At 47.4% G+C, this 23,230-nt stretch overlaps 1 protein-coding gene across 2 annotated transcripts in view; it reads left to right on the plus strand.

Annotated features, from left to right (window-relative positions):
* Positions 1-23,230, plus strand: part of NAA15 (N-alpha-acetyltransferase 15, NatA auxiliary subunit) — a 703,732-nt gene that overhangs the window by 572,231 nt on the left and 108,271 nt on the right. For both annotated transcript variants that reach the window (XM_085641522.1, XM_085641523.1), the window contains one exon: positions 17,037-17,135. In XM_085641522.1, the coding sequence (XP_085497648.1) occupies positions 17,037-17,135 (99 nt within the window). The remainder of the gene's footprint in view (positions 1-17,036; positions 17,136-23,230) is intronic.

Below are 23,230 nucleotides of genomic sequence, written 5' to 3' on the forward strand. Positions count from 1 at the left end.
AAGTCTTTCCTGTCATGAGGTAGGTGACTCCTCCTTTCGGTGATCGTGCACATGGGCATCAACTCCTTTGTTAGATTGTGTCTTTCCGCCATCGGACGTCTATCGCTGTGCTCCGGTTCGACACTGCTCCTTAGGTTTTCCTCTGTGTGCAAGACACTCACCCTTGATGGTATTATTTTCGATCGCGTCCCCCTTTCTATCGCGTATCGTAATTGCTTAAAATAATCTTTCGAACTGAAAGTTCTTGTAAGGCCGACGGGCCTTCCCGTGTCGGGTCGACCTGCAGTCAATGGAACGAACTCCCTTCAAATTGTGCCCTGTGTCACGTGAAATACCTGCGCACTAACTCACACAAAGTGTGTAATCTGTGTTTCTCCCCCGAACACAGAGAACAAGACTGTGATGCGTGCCAGGCTTTCCGCGCCAAGAAAACTCTTCGCGACAGTCAGGCTTGACTTCGCAACATGCAGAGCCAGCACACAAGCTCCATTCTGGACATCTTCGGTCAACAATCCGACGAAGAGGCCGCTGAGGCCAATGGAATCGAAACAAAAGCTTTTGTATATCCATCACAGATTGGCCATATCACCTCTAAAGTGACTTGAAAAAGGGCTGATGCAGAAGAAGAATATCACATCCCTTTGAAGAAGAGATCTGTTGGAACTAACCCTTCCCCTTCCCCCTCTTCCTTCCTCCAACTATTATTCCTTCATCTCCACCTTCCCCTCAGCTTCAATCAATTTCACCTGAGCATTCACCACCACATACAGCTGACAACCAGGATGATGGGGTTGACTATCAGGATAGGGATGATGATCAGCCATTACAAGACCCATGGTACGATTATAACACCAATTCGCCCACGGGCAATGATCCCGACCTGTACCCTACCAAACCCTCTCCACCAGATAGTGTAGGCTACATTGAGGTACTGGGTTGAGCTGCCAACTACCATGGGGTGCAGCTACTTAAGGAGTCATGAGAAGATTTCCTCTTTGAAACCCTCGGTACCACGCAGAAGTCATCACATACACTACCCATGCTTAAAGGAATGGTCAGGCATGTAGATTACATTTTTAATGACCCAGTCAGAGCTCGTATTCTTACCCCTAGAGTGGACAAGAAGTACAAGCCAGCACCATCGGACCCAGTATATATAAGGGGACAATTGCCAAGTGTCCAATGCAAGAAAAAGAGCCAACTCCCTGACAGGAGAGGCTCCACCTCCTGATAAGGAATCAAAACTTATTGACGCTTCTGGCAAAAGGGTAGCTTCTCAGGCAGCCAATTTCTGGCACGTCTCCAACGCTCAGGCACTGTTAGCACGATACGACCGTGCGCACTGGAATAAAATGGAACAACTGATCAAATATTTACCCCAGGAACACAAATCAAAAGCACAAGATTTGGTTAATGAAGGGCAGCTTCTTTCTAATAATCAAATAAGATGTTCTCTAGATGCTGTTGACACTGCTGCTAGAGCTATAAACACCAGTGTCCTTTTAAGGAGGCATGCCTGGCTCCGCATATCTGGTTTTAAACCAAAGGTTCAGAACTCCATATTAAATACCCCATTCGACAAGGAACATTTAATTGTGCCAGTAGTAGATTCTTCACTTGACAATATGAAGAAAGATACTGAGGTAGCCAAATCTATGGGAGCCCTTCAGTCCACTCAGGGTCGTGCTTCCTTTCGATGCTCCTTTTAAAGAGGAGGTTCCAAGAATACCTCATCAGAAGCCACCTCCACCTATAAGGGCAATAACCAACCCTCTTCATCTAGGGGTTATTTCAGGCGAGGTTACAGTGGTAACAATGATATAGGTAGGAGCCGGAGTTCAAACACACGCACATCCCTCGCCAACACAAAGCAGGGACTTACCTTCACTTCCCCCTGACCACTTAACACCTGTCGAGGGAAGACTGTCAGATTTTCTACCAATCTGGCAATCAATAACAGACAATTGGGTACTCTAAATTATCCGTTCTGGTTACTGCCTGGAATTTATCAACACACCTCCAAATATTCCACCAAAACCACACAAACGATCACCAGATCTACACCTCCTTCAAGTAGAGGTTCAGTCTCTGCTCTTAAAAGGGGCTATAGAGCCTGTGCCGCCCCACCATCACGGGTTGGGCAAAAACTCTGTTCGAGGCATATGAGCTGCAGATCACACACTTAGGATAAGATCGCCATCTGGTGTTGAGCTCGGATGATTGCAGGTTGTTGTTGTCTTCGGAAGAAGCCTTTTGGTCACGAGATAGGTGACTCCTCCCCTGGACAATAGTGCGCATGGGCATCCACTCCATCCTCAGATTGTTTTTTTCCGCCATTGGGTTCGGATGAACTTTTCCACTCCGGCTGAAAACTTCTAATAATCCAGCTTTCGAAACCAAACCTTTACAACTCGACGTCGAAATCCAATCGGACCGGTTCCGGATACGGCTCATGGAAAGGACACCTTTTAAAAAATGCCCCCAATGTGGAGCAAAGTTCCCCCACAGTGACCACCACGAGGTCTGCAACCTGTGCCTCTCGCCTGAACATAACGAATCCAGCTGTCCAGCCTGCACCGCATTCTGCTCAAAGAAAACCATCCGGGACCGAAGAGCTCGACGCCATATCATGGCCAGACCAGCTCCAGAACCAGAAAACATCTTTGCCCAGGATGTCCCGGAAGACGACTCCGAAGACCTCCAAATCGTATCCGAAGCGGACGATTCTGATGACCTCATCACTCCGGGGCAACGAGTGAGTACCAGTGCCCCTACCCCAACCCCCCCCCCAAAAAAGGCACCGGTCAAGACTCCGCCAGCTGGCCCCAGTCGCGACCGAAAATAGTCTTCAGAAGTCCCGCCCTCGGGCTCGGCTCCGAAGAAATATAAGCCTACAGGTGGCTCGGGCTCGAGCAAACCACATGTTGTTGTGCCCACAATACCTTCGGCACCGAAGACGCAACACCTCTCGGCACCGAAGCAGGCTCCGAAACCATCGAGGCCGAAATCTCCACCGGCACCGAAAAGTTCTTCGGCACCGAAATCATCATCGGCACCGAAACAATAATCGGTACCGAAAAAAGTCCAAAAAGACTCTACCGATCATCCAAAACTTAGATCGGAACCGAAAAAGTCGGCACCAAAGCCACTTTCGGACAATGAAGAACTTTTCCGCCCTGATCCCACGCAAAAAAGGATTTGTATCAATCCAAAAACCGTACGTGTCACCGCTGTGCCATAAAAGAAAAGGAAGCTGGACACAACACCACCTCCAGCTCCCATAAAGAAGGACTTTGCCACCTCAACCATTCGTCCTTCCTCTCCTATATCACCTCTCATCCCACCCCCTCTGCCCCCACCTCCTTCTCCCCCCACCTCCTTCTCCCCTACCATCTCCTTCACATACACCACCTCCACAGGATGGTGATGATGACTTAGGGTTGAGGGGGGTATCCGGATGACCTTAATGATCCTAATGATCCTTTCACACTCCCGGATACGGCACCCTTGGATGACTGGGCTTACCCTTTACCTGATATTCCTGATCCCACTACATACCCCTCCAAACCCACCCCTCCTGATGACCACCTAGGGTTTGGACAGCTGATAAACAGGGCGGCGCTTTTCCATGCGTCACCATGCACTCAGATACACCTGAAGAGGACTTTCTTCTAGACACATTTGAGCAGTCTCAAAAATCAGTTCAGATCTTGCCCATGATTAAGGGAGTCATAAAACACGCCACAGAGGTTTTTAAAGACCCTGTTAGAGCTAGGGTTCTTAACCCCCGTATTGAAAAAAAATATAGACCGGCCCCACAGGATCCCGCGTATATTAAAGCACAGCTCCCTCTAGACTCTTTAGTCGTTTCAAACGCAAGAAAGCGGGCTAACTCCCAAACAGGAGACACACCGCCCCCAGAGATGGGAGTCCCACGGTAAAATACAAAAGCAGTGCCATAAATAATAGGCCAATTGCGGTGGGTAGGGGGACGCGCCAGGGGTGCCCTTTATCACCGCTGCTGTTCGCGTTGGCCATAGAGCCGTTGGCGGCCCAGGCCCGAACGGGAAGTTGGTTCAAAGGACTCCAGGTACATGACGATACCCATTATATAGCCCTTTATGCGGATGACCTCCTCCTGTTTTTAGCTGATACTCGGGGGGAGCTGGTGGGAGCGAAGAGACTGCTTCGTTGTATCGTTGACTTGGCAGTGTGAGAAGTTGGCCTGATGTATGATGTCACTAGTTCTAGTGTACACCTTATATCAGTCCAAATACCCTTATGGTGATTGGTTGTAAAGTCAACCTTATAGACCAGCTATCCTAGTGGTAGCATGGACAAGAGCAGTCTTAGGCTAAACTCTGAATGGCATGTGAAGCCAGCTGTGATACCATATATAATCCCTTGAATACCAAATGAAAGGACACCACAACAGATATATATATAAAATAAAGTGTATTTATTCTAGTCAAACCCTCAGCACTCTTTATGAGATTAGAGGTAAGTACAACACAGTCTTATTCAAGCATACATTAAGTCACACAGGTAAGTAATACAGTTAGGCCCTAGGGGCCACGCGAACCATATACTAAGTAAGTGGTATAAGGACCACTGTCACGGAAATAGAATAGGCCTAGGCCTAGGGAATCGCTGGGGCTACACTACACTAGCGTTAGTTAGGAAGTGGGAGGCCCACGGGATTCGTGTGCAGGGTGGAAACACTCACGCGTAATGCGTAAAAGTCAATAGCAATAGTACAGTTTAGAAAACGATAGATTTAGGACACTTCCGGAGTAGCTAGGAAGTCGAGACTGGAAAACTAGACACTAGGATAGTCACTGTCCTGATGAGCACCGGAGTACCCAAGTTACCTAGCCCACAGGCTGCGGGTGCATAGGGTTGAAGTTGCGTCGGTTTTCGTCGTTGACTCCTATGGATGCCTGAAGAAAGATGCTGACAGGCAGTCAGTGAAGAGTGTCCGGTGGATCCCAAGGCTGGGATCAAGAAGAGAGGAGACCTGCAAGCAGAGGGGACAGAGTCAAGGTCACTAGCCAGTGACCACGTGGAACCAGGAAGGAACCAGGCGATGTCGTGAAGATTGCAGGTGAAGGTGAAGCTTGTCGCTGCAGCCAGGAGGACCAGGAAGCGTCGAGGACGACCAGGACCAGGAGGCGAGCTGTCCCACGAAGGCTCTTGCTGTCGGCGGCGTCGAAGTTGGACTAGGACTCACCAAGCCTTGCCAAGCGGAACCCACGAAGAACGGAGGACTTGCTTCTGGTGCAGACCAGGAAGGTCTGGGGTGCTTCTTCTTTGCAGAGAAGCGGGAGCCAGTCTGGAGGAGGCAAACCAGCGCAGAAGATTTCAGGGTGCGTCGTCACAAAGGCCCCTAGCCAGCGGGCAAGCAACCGGACAGACGCGGCAAGCAGGAAAATGCAGAAGGGCCCCACGCAGGACTCGTGGAGTGTTGGGGGCTGATCTTCGGTGCAGATGGTGCTTGGGGTTGGGGCTTCTCAATCCCCGGTGCACAACTTCGAGGGTGCCTCAGAAGCTGCGCTTGAAGTTACTAGCCACTTTTCCCAGGTAGCCGGTCCCACGTCGCTCGTCGCCTCCACGGATCTCAGCTCTGCTGTGGATGTGGATCAGGGTCGGAGAAGTCTGGAAGTCAAGGCTCTGGTCGGGCTCTGCAGTCGGTTCCTCGTAGAACGTGGGCAAAGCAAAGGGTAGTCTCTTGATGGTGCCTGTTTGCACAGGGTAGCCACTCCTTGGCCACAAGGGAGATTCTTCAGTCTTCTTCTTTCGTCGAATGTTGAAGGTCCAGAGTTTCTGTTCAAGTTGCAGGTTCAGGATAATCTAAAGTCTTGAGGCCCAACTCCCACTCTTATACTAATCTGGGGGGCTGGGATACCTGCTAGGTCACGCCTTATGGGTGGCACCTGGGAGGGGGGTGGTTACACCCCCTTCCCTTTGTCCAGTTTCGCGCCAGGACTGGGACTGGTGTGCCCCAGCACCGGCTTGAACTGGACTATGCATGGGACACCTTGTGTGCCCCAGGCATGTCTCATTCCTTTCAGCCCTCCCTGCCCCAATACACTAAAGTCTGTCTGGGGAGGTGCTAGCACCTCCCCAAGCAGGAAACCTATTGTCCAAGCCTCCCTTGCCGGGATCACTCCCAGCAGAAGGAGGTCAGACTTGTGTCTGTGGCAGCAGCATCCATTTTGTGATGCTGAGGCTTTGGTTAGAGTTAAACAGCAAAGTAGGATTTTAACATGTCTCTCCCTCTAGAAGGGAGGAATAATATCCTCATCACCATAAATGGTATGGGGGTATTATTCCAAAGTGTTAGACACCTTACACGACATGTTTTGATAAAGCCAAACCATAGTTACCATAACCGTTTAAGATTATAAGGCACTTTAAGAGTATATGGTAGGCTATATCATAGAACAGCTATAAGGACAGGGTTCCGAAAGCTGCAGACAGGCTCAGCTCATGCTAGAGCACCATCTCACATGTTACCAAGCACTCTGCCTCCAGGATTGTTAAGGCCTGCCATAGGAGTGACTGATAGGTACACATGTGTCTATATGTAAGTTAGGTATAGGAGTACTACACCTAAGCAAGGGGTGATTACACGACCTTGCCCCAGCTGAGTGATCAGCCAGTTGTGTCTGATTGGAAGGCCAGACCAGGGGTGGCATAATACATGCTGCAGCCCCTGGGAGGCCTAGGGTACACCTATGCCCTGGGTACCTAGGGTACACTGTACAGGGTCCAATAAGGTGATCCTTACCAATTGGGAATGTACCTAGGGTACATGGAGTCCATTTTAAAGAGAGAGCAGACAGCCTGAGACCCTGAATGGCAGTATCTCAGGCCAACTAAGTCGAAAAACCAGCTAGACACTAGGCAAAAAGTTGGGGGTAACCATAGTCAGATATCCACCTTCCTACAGGCAGGTCGAAAGGTGAATTGGTCAAAATCATGTCTTTTGCCCGCCTCCAAGATAGCGGAGGGCCCGCGGTATACGGAGGAGGTACAGTGGGAATACACTTGTATAACATATTTGGGGACTCGTATTTACCATGACCGCAAAGACTTGGTGGAGGGCAATATTGGTAGGGCTGTGCGAGGTCTTCGGGGCAGTATGGAATTTTGGCAGTCGCTGCCGCTGTCCCTGAAGGGGAGGGTGGCGCTTCTCAAGATGGTGGCACTCCCCAGGTTGTTGTATTATTTTAGGACGCTTCCGGTTTGGATCCCTGCGTTGACGTTTAAGAGACTCCAACAGATGATACTGGGGTTTCTCTGGAATGCTGGCCGACGTCGGGTAGCTTTGCATACGTTGATGAGACCGCGGGGAGAGGGAGGATTGGCGGTTCCGGATCTGGAGTCCTATTACTTAGCCGCTCAGCTGCAGTGGTTGACCCAGGCGATGGCTCAAGAGTTTCGGGGAGTAGGAGATGGCGCGGGGGGGCGGATCCCTGCCTACCTGCTATCTAGGATTATTTTACAACAGCCGATTCGTCTTGGGGATATCTCTTGTGAAGTGCAGACCTTTCGGTTATGTTGGAATAGGAGTCCGCAAAGGGCGCGGATCACTTGTCCATATGCGCCAGAGATCCCGCTATTAATGTGCCAGCAGCTGCCACATGGGGGCAGCTGGTCGGCGCTGACGGGGTGGCGTGATGCGGGATTGACAGCTGTAGGAGATTTGTATGAAGACCATGTTCTGTTGCCGTATGAGTCCATCTGGGAATGTTTTGGTCTTCCTCGCGGGGACCATCTGCTGCATATGACCTTGGTATCGGCTATTCAGCGACGGTGGAAGGGAGGACTATCTGAGCCACAGACATCCATGGCTTGCCAATATGTGGTGCTGGCGGCTGGTACCATTAAAGCCGTCACATGTTTATATCGACGGATGACCTGCGAAAAGCTGGCCCCCCTTATCAGGCTGAAACAGCGCTGGGAGGAGGATATTGAAAGGGACATACCTGATAAAATATGGGCTGAATTGCTTGAACGTCCCTGGAAATGCTCCAGGAATGCTCGTTTTCAACAGATCCAATTGTTTATTTTGACAGGGTTTATCTTACTCCAGTCAAAATCCAACGCTACTTTCACACACTCGTGGCGTCCTGCCCCCGGTGTCACGAAGAGGGAGCTGACCTCTGCCATATGCTGTGGAGCTGCCCTCGGATTAGGGCTTACTGGTGGGAAGTGTGGTCGCTACTTTGCAATATTACGGACAGGGAGATTGAATTTGGTATAAGTCCATGCTTGTTACACTGGTTTCCCCACACTTCAAAGACTAAAATAACCAGTAAATTTATAGATCTAGGGCTGGTACTGGCCAAGCGGGAAATTACTGCTAATTGGAAGGCGCAGCGTGGGCCGAGATTGCAGAAGTGGAAGGCGGAATTTATTCGGTGGGCAGACTGTGAAGCGGTTATTCGGCTGCAAACGGCTACCTGTGCTCATAGCGATAGGGCATTGGACTCAGCCCGTGCCTGGGGGGCATTGGCAGAACTTTTGAAATCTGCAGACTCTGATATGGATGCGCACTCGGAGATTAGAGAAACGCAAAACCTGCCCACCCCTGAATCTGGTTAGAAGGGTGTTGAGGGAAAAGACACTATCTCACTTGGGTTGTCAGTGGTCCCGTGTTGGGAAAGTCTAAGGTGTACCTTACAAAGAATTGAGTGCCTTGGTATGTATCCAGCCAATTAGTCATGCCGGAGGAGTTGTGGGAAGGGGGTTGAGGGAGGGGAGAGGGGATGTAACATGGTACAAGTTCTAGATTTTGTGTTAGTTATCTTGATTACGCAATGGAGCTTTTGGGTAAGGTTCTTGCTATTCATATGCTTACAGTATGACTTAATACGGAAATATGATGGTGGAATTTCTAGGTAGTACCCTGCAAGGTTTGCAGGGGGAGTGGTAATTCAGCTAGTATACCATCAGGTAACAGTGGACATGATTGTATAAGGAATGCTGTGCATTAGGATGTTTTACGTAAGTGAAAGCTCCTGCTTGCATTACTATTGAGAGATATATAATGTTAATCAATAAACATATTTTGCAAAAAAATAAATAGGCCAAAACAGTCCAAAGGCCATCCATCAGTAGCCTATCTACGTCCTTTTCAAAGTTGACTCCAGCCAATCAGCTATTAGTACCCTCTAGAACACTCCCAGCAGAGGCAATTTCTCTTCAGATTTTCACCGCACGTCGTGTGGAAGGGAGTCTCCCTGAGTGCTACACAGTTTTTTCCTTCTATTCACCTTTTCTGAACATTGTCAGACAAGAAAGGCCTCTTCCGCCCTTGCAAGACCTGTGGAAAGATGAGGGTCCATGTAGATGATCTACATAAGACTGTATTTATTGCCTTTATCCAAGGCGTGCGGTGAAAGCTTGTAAAATCTGTTGCACCTTTTCTAACGACCCTCAAGGACAGAGAGGAAAGATTACTTTTGTGGCTTCAATCCACAAAAGAACAGGCTCACTCTTCAGATGAGGAAGAACTGGCTTCAACATCTCAAAAAAGGGCTAGATCACAGGAAAGATCTTCAGGTAAGGTAAGAAAACATCTTAAGTCTTCCCAAGAAAAGCCTGTAAGTAAAGAGAGGAGTTCCTCGGAGCCAAAATTGTCTGTGCCCTCTACGCCTGTCGAGAGAAAAAGAGCCTCCAAGATCCTCTTATACTGATTCTGAGAGTAGAAAGCACATAAAGAAGTCCACATAAAGAAGTCAGTTTCGACGACTATTTATCTCTCGTCGTCGACGATATGTAACTTCATCGACACCATTGTCGATGGCAACTGTCACAACGACCGCGATTCGGCCCCCTACTTCATCTACAAGGATTTCTATTGTGACAAGACAGTAGTTGAAACAGTCGGCGACCCATCATCGAAGAAACAGCGAAGATACTGTCTACGAAGGCATGGTCGACTACCGTCGACAACCTCTCCAACAACGAAGTTAACATCGATGACGCCAGCTATGACAACACCGTCGACGAAGGAAGTTCCTTCAATAATAAATTCTGCACCGTTGATGAGGAGATCTCAGATCATGACCGTTACAAAGACTTTTTTACACCCATCTTTGCAAGACTATAGTAAAGTATCACCTTCTGATGGATACTTCTGCCTGTGGATTCCACCTTATGAATTCCCTATGCGCCAGCATTCCGTGGAAATTCTTTCCTAGCTCTCCCACGTCGACGAGTACGTCACAATAGCAAGGCTCCACTCGCGACACCGTTTGACGTCATCGGAGCCATAAGAGGACCTCGTTGGCGTGCTGACGTCAGTTCCCTTTTTTCCACGCCATCGACGCTTAACAGTTTTTCTAGGGGCTCTCCATTTTCTTCGAAGAAAACTGTTTCACTTGTTGGTTTCTGATGACTACGTCCAGGAAAACCGGGTTTAAACCCTTCAGAGTGTGGCGGGCATATGTCGATCACGGAACCACATGAAGATAGCCTCTGGTGTTTATCTTCGGATCATGACGTCGATGAATGTCGAAACTGCAGGAAAATGAATCCCAAGGCTATTACGGAGCGTGAAGCTAAGCTGTTTATGGCCAAAGCCAAAAAGGAGAAGAGGGGGTCGAAAGTAGGTGCAGTCTTTGTCTTCCCATACATCGAAGTCGAAGAAACATAAGAAGTCTAAGAGGAGACATGGTTCTCTGCACCGTTCTTCGAAGGCCAGGGCCTCGAGGTCGCCGAATCCGGCTGAGCGGCCTCGAAGAAAGGACTTAGTTTCTCCATCTCCTTGGGTGACACTGGTTCCATCTCCGAATCTGGTATCGCCGGCTACGAAAGGCTGTTCACTGCATGAAGACTCACCGGCTCCAGCGATGTCTCGGCGCCTAGGGAGTCGTCTCCAGGCCGGGTGGCTTCACCTGTGCGGGCGCCGTCCCTGGCTCCGCAGCCTCCAGCTCGACCTCAGGTTCCTCTTCAGGAAGGTACGGATCCCTATCCTGCTATTCCTGCTCCTGGGTCCGATTCTTCGCATTTCTTTAATGCGATGTTTGGCATGTTTGTCAGGGCCTCTGCTCCATCCGGTGCGCCTTTGGGCCCCGTGGGTCCTTTGGCCTTTAACTTGGGTGTTCCTCAATTTTATCCTCAAGCACCCTTTATGCTATTCTTGCTGTCGAATCTGGCTTGGCATTTCCCGGCGCCAAGGTCCTCCACTCCAGCTCCTTTGACTCCTTCGGCTGTTGAATCGGCGCCACCTCGAGTTCGATCGATGTCGAGGTTCGAAGCTGAGGCTTCTTCACCGGCGCTGCGTGTGGCGCCGCCGATTCCTAAACAACGCTCTAGGAGAGAGACGCAGAGGCTGCTTGGAGAGGAGGAATATGCACAGAGGAGGGAGAGATTGTTGATTCTATGGATGAGTTTGAGGGCCTTCATGAGGCTAGTGGCTTGGACACTTCTTCTGAGTATAATCTCCCATATGCGAATGCTGGGGTTGTGCAGGACATTGCTCCTTATCATGTGGTCATAAGGAAGGCGGCTGATTTGCTTGGTCTACAGCTTCCCTCAGCTGAGGTGAAATCTAATATTCTTACGGAGGTTCTTAATACATCTTCAGAACCGTTGCTTCTCTTTATGGATGCTTTGACGGAACCAATAATGGAGGTGTGGCAGAAGCCTTTATCTGCTCCTGCGGTTTCTCGTTCCATCTCTAGAAGGTACAGGCCGACTCCTGGGGATCTGGCTTTTTTATCTTCACATCCTACTGCTGAAAGTTTGGTTGTCCAGGCTTCTTGTTCGAAGCAATCTTCTGGTTCTTTCCCTACTATTCTTGGCGATAGGGATTCTAAAAAAATTGAGCAGGCGGCAAAGAAGGTATTCTCTTCTGCAAGTATGGCTCTTAAATCCACTAATGCAACCTGTCTTCTTGGAAGGGATATCCATGCTTTGATGGACTCAGTCATGCAGCTAGCTCCAAAGTTGCCTTAGGAGGATCGGGCTAATTTCTTGGAAGTCCTTTCTGATTCGCAGGCTGCGGCATGTCAGGTGATTCAATCGGGCCTGGACACTGCTGACTCTGTGGCTCTTATGATGGGGTCTTCTGTAGCTGCAAGGCGACAGGCTTGGCTTTGGTCGTCTGGTTTCTCACCTGATGGTCAGGAGACTTTGCTGGATTTGCCCTTTGATGGGTCAAAACTCTTTGGTTCAAAGGTGAAGTCAGCCTTCGAGCGTTTTAAGGACAGTAGGTCTACTGCAAGGTCTGTAGGCCTCCAGGTGCAGTCCAGAGGATACGGCTACAAGCAGTATCGTGGATTTGGGAGATCTGCTTCCTTTCGTGGCCACCAGCAATCTCAACAGAGCCAACAACAGCAGAATCACTTGTACAAGTCGTGCAGAGGGAAGAATAAAAGAGGCCTCGGGGGAGCAGCTCGACAACAATCCTCTTCCTCTTGTCACTGTTGGTACATCAGGAAAGTAGTTCTAGATCCCCTATCTTGGAACATGTTGGTCCGGTTGGAGGTCGAGTGTCCCACTATCTACAAGAGTGGAGACTGATCACGTCAGATTGTTGGGTCTTGAATCTTATAGAGAATGGGTACGCCTTTCCATTTTTGGAGTTTCCTCCTCCTTACCCTCCTCGCCAGGGTTGGTGCTCCGAGGACCACTTACTGCTTTTACAGCAGGAGGTTCTTACCTTGCTACAAAAAGGTGCGATAGAGGTGGTTCCGGAGCAGGATTAGTCAGGGTTGCTACTCCCGGTATTTCCTGATCCCCAAAAAGGACGGTCGCTTAAGGCCAATCTTGGACCTCAGGATTTTGAACCCTTACCTCAGACAGGAGAAGTTAAAAATGTTGACCTTGGCTCAGGTTCTAATTGCGCTGCAACAGGAAGACTGGATGGTGTCCATCGATCTACAAGATGCGTATTTTCATCTTTCCATCCTGAGGTCGCATCGGAAGTCTCTCCGGTTCACGGTAGGGTCGCAACATTATCAGTTTGCGGTTTTTCCGTTCGGTCCTACTACCGCACCTCGAGTCTTTACAAAGGTGATGGCAGTGGTAGCGGCTCATCTCAGAAGGTCAGGGGTACCTGTTTTCCCCTACCTGGATGACTGGCTGTTAAAAGCGGAGTCTCCAGAGAAGGTTTTGCGCCACTTGCAGGTAACAGCTCATCTGTTGTTCAAATTGGGTTTCTCGATAAATGTACCCAAATCTCACCTGGTGCCTTCTCAGCGCAGCCTGTTCATAGGGTCAATACTGGACACTTCTGTGTGTTGAGCTTACCCTCCTCCGCAGAGGATTCTCACATTCAGGAAATTATTCCTTTATTTCACGATGGAGCGGTTGTTCCAGTCCTGATGTTTCTTCGCCTGCTCAGTCTGTTCGCTTCCTGCATTCTGTTGGTCAACCATGCACACTGGCACATAAGGGCACTCCAGTGGTGCCTCTGCAGGCAGTGGTATCAGCACAACGGAGATCTCGGGGAGAAGATCAGACTCTCCAGAGAAGATGCAGCGGAGTTGATTTGGTGGAGTGTGCAGGGCAACCTGTCTCAAGGAAAGCCCTTTCAGCCTCCTCCACCGGTGGCCACAGTGATCACAGATGCCTCCACTCTAGGGTGGGGTGCTCATCTGAAGGATTTGGAGGTAAAGGGCCTTTGGTCTCCAGAGGAAAAGTTGCTTCACATCAACCTTCTGGAATTTCATTGAGAACGGGCCCCAACATTTCTGAAGGCGCTGGAAGACTAATGGGTCCAGTTTCCACAGGCTGACATCTCTCTAGTGACGGGTTTGCCAATCCGCTATCTGGTTGACTTGGCTTGGCCTGGAAGATGTTCCGCTGTCTGGGATATGTGATTGGACAAACAATATTCCCACAGAGTTCGGGCCAGGTCCATCAGGGTCTTTGAGCGGGTACCCCGAGATGATTGACTTAACGGACTGCCGACACATTGTCCATATTCAGGAGGATTGTACATTGAAACTTGTCCTTCATCCAGCACCTGAGTGAGAACGAACCTGCCATCAGTCCTAGGCAGGCGATATGAAGGGCTTGTTCGTCGGAAGACCATTTCCTCCGGTAGATAACTCGCCGCAGCTAGCTCCTCACCCCGAGCTGCTGGCGTTGGATTCGATCACCAGGTCCAGTTGGGAGCCGAAAATCGCCCTCCCATTCCAAGCCTCCATATTGGAGATCCACCACTTGATTTCCTCCTTTGCTTCCGCCGAGACTGGGGTCTGTTGGGTGTAGGATAAACCCTTCCGGAGGTGCATTATCTTTATGCGTTGCAAGCCCTGGTTGTGGAGGGGTCCCGGAAATATAGCTTGGATGGAAGCCGAGAAAAGCCCCACTATGTAGGCTAGCTGTCGTAGAGTGATCTTAGGTTTGGTCATGGTTCTCCGTAGCTCGTGTCTGATTTTGGACAATTTCTGGGGAGGGAGGCTGAGAGTCGCGTCCTAGAAACTGATTGGATTGAGCGGGATCAGAGTGGACTTGTGCGTGTTGATCATGAAGCCCAGGGACTCTAATAGCTCTATGGCCATCTTCAATTGGATGGTTAGAGCAACTAGGAGGCCAGTCAGCTGGTCTTTGGAGTTCTCTTGACTTGATTGGGCTCTAAAGAGACAGACTTACTGAGCGTGTTGATGGAAGAGCGCGGGCCCCCTGGCGGTCGGCTGACCTCACCGGCGTGAACAAAGAAAGTGACCGCATAGGACCTGAAAGGCTCCCGCGGTCCCTGAAAGAGAAAAAACTTTAGCAGTTCACAACAATCAATCCCTTGTGTGGTATAAAGTGCAATTAAGCCCTGAGGGTGAAAATTCTGTAGAAAAATACCAGAAATACTGCACAAAACCATGCACAATAAGGGAAACAGAGAACACCTATCTGGATGCTGCTGGAGCAGCAAAGAAAGAGGAGGAAGGAGCGTCTGCGGGGACCGTTATACAACCAAAGGCGTCCTGATTAGATGGACTGTTTTCTCTTTGATTTCCCCTATGTACCATAGGAAATGTAGTTTGTTCCAATGTTTTGTACTTTGATAAAGGCTGCTGTGATTAAAAGCGAATAAAGGGAAAGCCTAATCCTCTCCTCTGGGTCCTGCAATAGAATTTACTGTACACAATTGGAAATGGCTAACTTATCTGCAAGTCCCTAGTAAATGGTACCCTTGTACCCAGGGCATGTACATCAGGAGGGTAACCCAGGGCTTGCATCACTGATTGTGCCACCCTGTAGGTCCCCAAGTAAAACAAGTCCCCCAGTCCGCCGCTACAGACTGTAGAGCATTCGTGCATTGCTAGCCCGACTTTGCCATGGAAAGCAATGGCAATGCCACGCTACCCCTGGGCATGTAAGTCACCCCTGTAGGAGGCCTACCAAACCCTAAAGGCGGGTGTATCATATGATACAGACAAGACATGTATTTTACATGTCTTGACAGTAAAATACACAAAACTACTTATTACTTTTTTACTGTGCCCAATTGGCGAGTACAGGGTCACACACTGACACCCCCGCCCCCCCCAGCTCTGCTACCTCCTGAACGGTGCGACCAAAGTGACCATCCCACAGTTTAAAACAACTTGTCACATTAAGCCCAACTTGTTGCGGTGTGCAGTTTTAGCAAAGCTGCCACTTGGTAGCAGTTAAAACTCCTGTGCCTTCCCGGGCGCACACGGAGTCTGCTCCACGAGCAGGTTTCCTCCTTCCTGGAGAGATGTGCCAATGATTCTCAGGAAAGGAGAACAATGAGATAAGAACTGTGCCTGGTGTGTACTGCTCAAGGAGAAGTCGTCTTTAGAGCCCAATCAAGTCAAGAGAACTCCAAAGGCCAGCTGACTGGCCTCCTAGTTGCAGCACAGGGACACAACATCTGAACAAGTCTGCAGGCGCAAGTTTGTAGCCCAAAGTTTTCAAGTTGCTGCCATGCAGCACCGAGGACCAAGACCCGATGCACAGAGTTGCTGAGCCTGTGAGTGCTATCTGAGAGTTGCTGGGACGCTCAGAAGTCTAGTTATAGACTCAGGAGGGACTGGCCTGTGACCGCTACAGTGGGCGGCAAATTGTAGTCTATAGTGGCTGCACTTTGGCCAAACCGGAGAGTACTTCGTGGGACGTTTACCCTGCAACCAGGAACCCCTCACTATTTTCGTTGACCAATGAATCAGTGCAGGAAAGAACCCCTTCGACCGTGTTGCTTTCACAGCATCTTTAGATCATCTTAAGCATCCTTTATCCCTTGCATCAGGACCACTCCATAAGTGCCCATTGCAATGGCAATAAAGTGTCTGAAACTGTTGAAGGATTGCTTCTCCTGTGAAGATAACTGTTTGATCAGGACCTTGCTGGTCCCCCTGACTAGCTCCCTGCCAAAGTTGGTTGCCCCAGTACTTCTAACCAACAGCATTGACACCCAAGTTTTCCTTGAAAAGGTTTGTTTCCAATCCGTTGAGTTTGCCAAGGCTTGTTCACGGTTGGGTGAAATTGCACTGATTTATTATTGCTTTTAAAACCTATATCGCCGGAATACTTCAGTGGATATTTTTCGTTCTAGTGTCTAAAACATTTTTAAAATGTAACCTATTTTTATAAATTGGTGTTTGATTTCTTGATTGTTGTTGATTTCTTCTTAAATTATTTTGGTGTTTAAATGCTTAGCACTTGTTCCTCTGTGTAAGCTTTGCTGCTCAGTCCCACAGCTACCTAGGATTGCTCTGAGGATTTGAAAGATGAAACCCTATGGTCCTAAAGGGTTTGGTAGGTGCATTCTACAGTGAGGGTGAACTACCACGCCACATAATATACCCAATTTCCTCACATATACTGTTATATATATATATATTTTGATCATTTATCCCTCCATTTGTTAAATGTCCTATCATTTGAGTTGGCAAGATATCATTCGAATTAGACTGAAATTTATTTAATTCAACTTGGTATATTTAGTCTTGTAAGTGAACCTCAATTATATATATAATTTGTTGTGAATTATTGTGCATCTATGCATTTTGTTAATATGGCACTAATGTATACATTTTGATATTGCTGTATAGAGAAGTTTCTTCTGATGATGCAGTCCATCAAGAGGGCATTTTCTATTGACTCCAGTCATCCGTGGCTTCACCGATGCATAATACGCTTCTTCAGTGCTGGTATGGATTGGTTTCCTACAGTTATTTCTCTTATTGAGTATAGGGGTAATCTGCTGTAGATAAGAAAGGATGAATTTACCAATTTAAAACTTCATTTTTGTTTCAACCATATTTTGATAATTGATTATGAACCTTTGAGGGAATAAGAGTGGGTGGATGGTTTGCTGACAAGCATTACATTCTAATTAAGTATAGCTAATATGGTATAACTGGTAAAGGATTGTGGGGTAGTTGAGGAATAAAGAGATTTGTTCCAAAGATAGTCATCCCAACAGCTTAAAGTTATATATAGCTATAGGATGTATTACATTTCTACTTTGGCATAGAATGAAAGGAGTATATTCATCCAGTAGGATCTCCTGACCCAAAGTGTTGGTGATTCTACCTTGAATATTGTTATATCTTCTTGAGGCCTCGTTACTTACAATGGATTTTGGTGCTTTTCGATGGTTATTGGAGTGCCGGCATGTTGATAATCACACAATTGCCTATTTTGTTTTATTAGCCCTCATTATTCTCCAGTTCGACCCTTTTAGAACTATTTTTAAATTGCATTGGATTCTGGGATAGCAGAAGACCGTCCTTGAATTCAAATTGAACTAAACACTGCAAATATTATTTCTGAAATACCATTGAAATATTTCCCTTTTCTGAAGAATACTTCTAACCACAGTTTACTCATCTTGTGAATATTCCCCCATGTGACAGACTGAATCTAGATACTTTGGAGCAGTACTCTTGCACACCAGTAGGTGGCAGTGTGCAGCTCCAGTCCAATGTCTTTCTGCACTGGAAGTGGTGAATGGAGCTGCATGTAAACACTTCCCTTGCATGCTGTTGACAGTTCCTTTTTAATTCCGCAACTTCAGTCGCTGATCTAAAGCTTCCCCTTGGTCTTGCAAGTCTGAATTTTCAGCAAATAATTAGCCAGTTTGAAAGGGAAAATATCTCCTCCTAAGACTACGGGGGTCAAGCTATGTAGGGACCGTTGCGAAGAGATGTCTGTGACAGACTCTCACGAGGTAGGCCTTTGATGCTTTGAGGTCGGAGCACAAGTTCAGGACCTGTTATGAGTGCTCCCAGATGGACTGCAAGGCCAAACGTTCCATTGCCAACAGGAGTCCTCTCCACACAGCAACCAGTCGAAGAGAAGGTCCCACTCGCAAAGTAGTTCCTGCAACTGATTATTATCACTGTTGAAGTGTTTGGTTAAGTGTAATAAAAACCATAAGAAGTCAAAGTGGGAATTGGCTCCTTCCCGCTGCGCAAGGATGTAAAAGTGCCTTTAAATTTTGCTCTCCATCGGAGCCGATTCAGAGTCTAGTCTATTTACCAGTCTCCTCATGCATTCCTCCGAGACTCAAGCTGGACTTCTACCGACCGATCTACCCTTTATGCCGCCTGTGCTTCTTGAACCCATATGTTGTTCAGCACAGGTTTCTGCATCAACCCTTGTACCGGTTCCCTTTGCATCAGGGAGGATTTGAGGCCCATTGTGCTTTCAGACTCCAAGCAGAATCAACCACGGCCTAAAACAAGGCCACTCCTGGCTCCAACGGATTCTGCCACTTTGCCCTTACCAAGTGGTAGGGTCCAAACTTTGCACAATCCTTTCAGCACTGACTCTGTGTGAGAAAGTGGCTCTGTATCTACTGTTCCCAAATAGGTACAGTGTGTTCAGTCCACAGTCCCAGAGGTTTGCCAGAGGCTAAAGTTAGATATAAACTTACTCTCTAAAGTGGTAGCTTGGTTGAGCAGTAAGGCAGTATCAGAGGACAGTGTAAAGCATTTGCTGTACACACTCAGTCAGCAGATGGTCTCACACACTCAAGAACTGAACTCTAGGCCAATGGTTTATATGAAAAATATATGGTTGTTTTATTTTAGAACCAACAATAGGTATCAAAATATACTTTCTCAGAATGAGATGCTTCAGTTAAATACTTTGCAATAGGCAATTGACTTTTGCAGATAATAGTTTGTTGCAATAGGCAACTCAATTTTAAACACAATAGTACATTGAGCTCAATGGTGATTTTAGGTTATGTGCAATTGATTACTTAAAGGATTACTTTTCTAACTTCAGGATTGGATCCTAAATTCAGTCCTGGGACAGTTCTTGGAAACAAGTGAGTAATTTGGTTTAGTTACTGTAGTGATTTTTAAGCAATATTTTGCTATTTTAAAAGTTGACACTAAAACTTTTTCTAGGTCAGTGTTGGGTCCTAGGTCCAGCACTAGTGTACCACCTGTATCCAGTTGAGAAACTGCGTTTAAGTTATACGGGCGATTTTTAAGGAATATTTATAAGTTTGCAAAATCGACACTTAGAAGAAATTTCATAGAAAAAGTCAGTGGTTCCCTATGGAAGAAAATTCAAGTTCCGGGTAAAGTATGTTCTCGTTACTTTTGTCATCCAGGGCTGGGCTCTTAGGCTCAGTACTGGGACCTCTATCTAAAACAGATAAGTTATTAAGTTTTCACAGTTGGTACGATTTTTAAAGAATATTTGTAGTTTGCAAAAATCGACACTTCGAAGAAATTTCACAGAAAAACAGTCACTGATTTCCTATGGAAGAAAATTGGGTTAGTGGTAAGTACGGTTGTGAGTACTTTTCAGGGTCAGTGCTGGGCACCAAGATCCTGCACTGGGATCTCTCCTAATAGCAGGTGAGTATTACCATTTTCGTTACTATGTTGATTTTAGGTGAATATTTTAAGTTTTAGAAACTCCACACATTTAATGGCTTTCCCCCTATTCCTTGCAGTTCTAGAACAAGGGCGTTATGGTCCGAGAGAAACCGTGGGAATTGGTCTATTTGACAGGAATTCTCAAATGTATTAGAGACAAAAAAATAATCAATGCGAGCAGTGTGGGGCTGAAAAAATAAGTACACCCGTCAAGTTTTTTTTATACCACACATCAAGCAGGCAATGATCTTTGCAAATTCCTTTAAGAGCTTGGAACACCTTTGGTTTCCTCTCAGTATAAGCTTTTTGCCCTCCTATATCAAACCTTCTTGGTAGGTCGATATTAAAGTCCACACATAGAACTAACAGTAAAGGGCAATACGTTAACTCGGAGGATACCTGATTGAGAGTTGCAGGATCACCTAGTATAATGCCATAGATTGAGCACAATGTGAATATCCCACCGCACAGTGAATGACATACTGCTGCTACCCATCTCCCTTTGGGGGTCAGACACTACTTGAGAGAATTTTAGCGATTACCTCAGGTCAATACAGCCCCCTCCCCCAGTTTGAACGCATTGTGAGATACCAGCTACCAATTTGTATCCCAGAGAATTCAAGACTCCCCTCTGTGAGGCTTCAATGTGTGTTTCCTGTCGGCAGATGTCTGCCCTTAGGAATTTCAACCCCAGTGAGATTCTAGCCCTTTTTTTAGGATCATTTAGCCCACATATGTTAATGGACGCTATCCTAATCTTCTGATTATCAATCATTTGCTCGCTTTACCTGCTTTTACCCTGTATACTTGACACTCCACCTTCAGTATTATTGTAACTAAATGAGGTCCACCAGCTGCCCATTCTCTGATCTCTCGGATTCCTTCCCTTTTTGCCCAAAATTGTGAATAGATCCCTTACCCTTTCCTGATCGGGCCCCCCTTCCCACTCCCCACACCTCTCCACTGAGCAACCTGGCCTAGTGTGGATGATGCCATCTGTCGAGATGGATCCTGCTTCCAGGGCCCCGCCAACCCCTCACTCCTCAACATACCCTTACACTGAGAAATTAAACAACCTGAAAGGAAAAAAAATGTTCCCCCCTCTCTTTTAACCCATATATTCTTTTTTTTTTTCCAAACATTTTTTAATTTTTTTTGCCACTTTATATCTGTTTTACCTCTCCATCCTCACTTCCCTATCCCCGCTCCCTCTTGCCTCCCCTGTAATTCAGCTAGATATTCTTGGGCCTGCACCTCAGAGAAAAAACTACGGGTACCCCCTTGAATGATCACTTAACTTAGCTAGATTTTGCAAACACCCTTCTGCGCCCAGCTTCTGAAAGGGAGCAAGCAACTGCCTTGACCGCCATCTTCGCTCCACTGTAGCATGGGCGAAATCTGGGCGAGCGAAAAAGGAAACTTCATCAAATTCCCTTTTAGTATTAGGGCGTGCTAGGGGAAAAGTACTTTGAGGAGAAAGTTTCCAAAATATACCAAAACAGCTCTAGGGTATGCATTGCCGTCTGCCTGTTGTTTCCTAAGGGTTAACGGAAATCGATGCACCGTCTCCACCACCTTCTCCCAGTCTCAGCTCGAGAGTTCAGGAAATGCTCCCTTTAGTAGTTTGACCATATACTCCCGGGGGTTCCCTCCCTCTGCCCCTTCAGGAATACCCAATAGTCTCAAATTGTTTCTTCGCTGACTGTTCTCGTACTCTTCCAGCTTCAACATCATGTCAGTAACTTTAGGCTCTTGTGTACTCCTAGAAGATTTCAGCTCTGCTACTTCCAGTTCTAGGGTATCAGTCCATGCCTTCACGTTGGTCATCAGATCCGAGATCTCTGTGCAGGTCTTGCTAATTTTCCTTATTGCCCCTTGTTATTTCTTGGAGGCTTGCCGAGCCCGACGGCTCTGACCGAATCTCAGTCTGTATCTGCTTGATTGCAGCCAGAATCGGGGAAGCTGGGGGCTCCGAAGCTGTTGGAGAGGGCTTCTCCCGCCTTTTGTTCTTGGCTATCAAGGAGCTGAATAGCGGAGTAATCCCATCTATGGTTAGAGGTTTCCTTCTTTGGGTTATCTTCCAAGCTTTCGCTCACTTTCTTGTTGCTATCTACCTGCTTCCTCTTTGGACTTGCAGACTTTTTCATTTTTTTTTTTTAGCCTCCTTTTTCCAATTTGTCATCACAATAGATTCATCCATTGAGCTACTGTCTAATAATTTGGATATTGTGGGAGTTGAGGTTTAGAAACATAAATCCGGTTTTGAAGAATTAGTCATCGTTCAGGGAGAAAAATGTCTCGCACCCCCTAGTATGGTCAAATGGGGCCAGCGGACCAGTATCCCCCACGAGGCCACTACTTGCAGCATCCGCCTTTTCTCCTTGAAGAATGGGGGGGGATTGTGCCTGGATCAGCTAATTCGGTGCCTCCACCCCGGGGTAGGTTCTGTTTGGGTGGTAGTTGCTCCTCTGTATCCACATTAGAGGTAATTGCAGCACTCCCATTCCCCTCCTCACCTGAACCAGGCACACTCTCTACCCCGCCTCTGGTGCCACCTCAAAGCCTTAAACAGCTGTAGATTTTGTAGCTGACCGGGTGGTGCCACCACCCACTTCCAGAGTTTTTAGGGATTTGGGGTGCGTTAGGGGGAAAATATCTGAGATTGACATGTATCCCTTGTAAGAAAGTGGCTCTGTATATACTGTTCCCAAATAGGTACAGTGTGCAGAGTACACAGTCCCCAGAGGTTTGGCAGAGGCTAAAGTTAGATACAACCTTATTCTCTAAAGTGGTAGGTTGGTCGAGCAGTAAGGCAGTATCCGAGGACAGTGTAAAGCATTTGTTGTACACACTCACTCAGCAAATGGTCTCACTGAACTCTAGGCCAATGGCTTTTGTATAAAAATATATAGTTTTATTTTAGAACCAACAATAGGTATCAAAATATACGTTCGAGGCATATGAGCTGCAGATCACACACTAGCATAGTAGATTGCCATCTGGTGTTGGGCTCGGATGCTTGCACCTTGTTGTTGTCTTGGAAGAAGTCTTTGTAGTCATGAGATAGGCGACTCCTCCCTTGGACGATAGTGCGCATTGGCATCAACTCCATCGTTAGATTGTTTTTTTTCCGCCATTGGGTTCAGATGCAACTTTTCCTCTCCGGTTTAAAATCTCAATTTTAAACTTTTTTGAAGCGCAAAACTTCCAGAACAACCATCGGATCACTTTCATCTTCGACCCGACTTCATCGGCTCGATTCCGGATGTCAACATGGACCACTGGGCCTATCCACGCCGTAAGACCTACGGCTCATGGAAAGGACGCCATTTAAAAAATGCCCCCAGTGTGGAGCAAAATTTCCGCACAGTGACCATCACAAGGTCTGCAACCTGTGCCTATCA

This window comes from Triturus cristatus, chromosome 2_2, assembly GCF_964204655.1.
Source record: "Triturus cristatus chromosome 2_2, aTriCri1.1, whole genome shotgun sequence".
Lineage (NCBI taxonomy): Eukaryota > Metazoa > Chordata > Amphibia > Caudata > Salamandridae > Triturus > Triturus cristatus.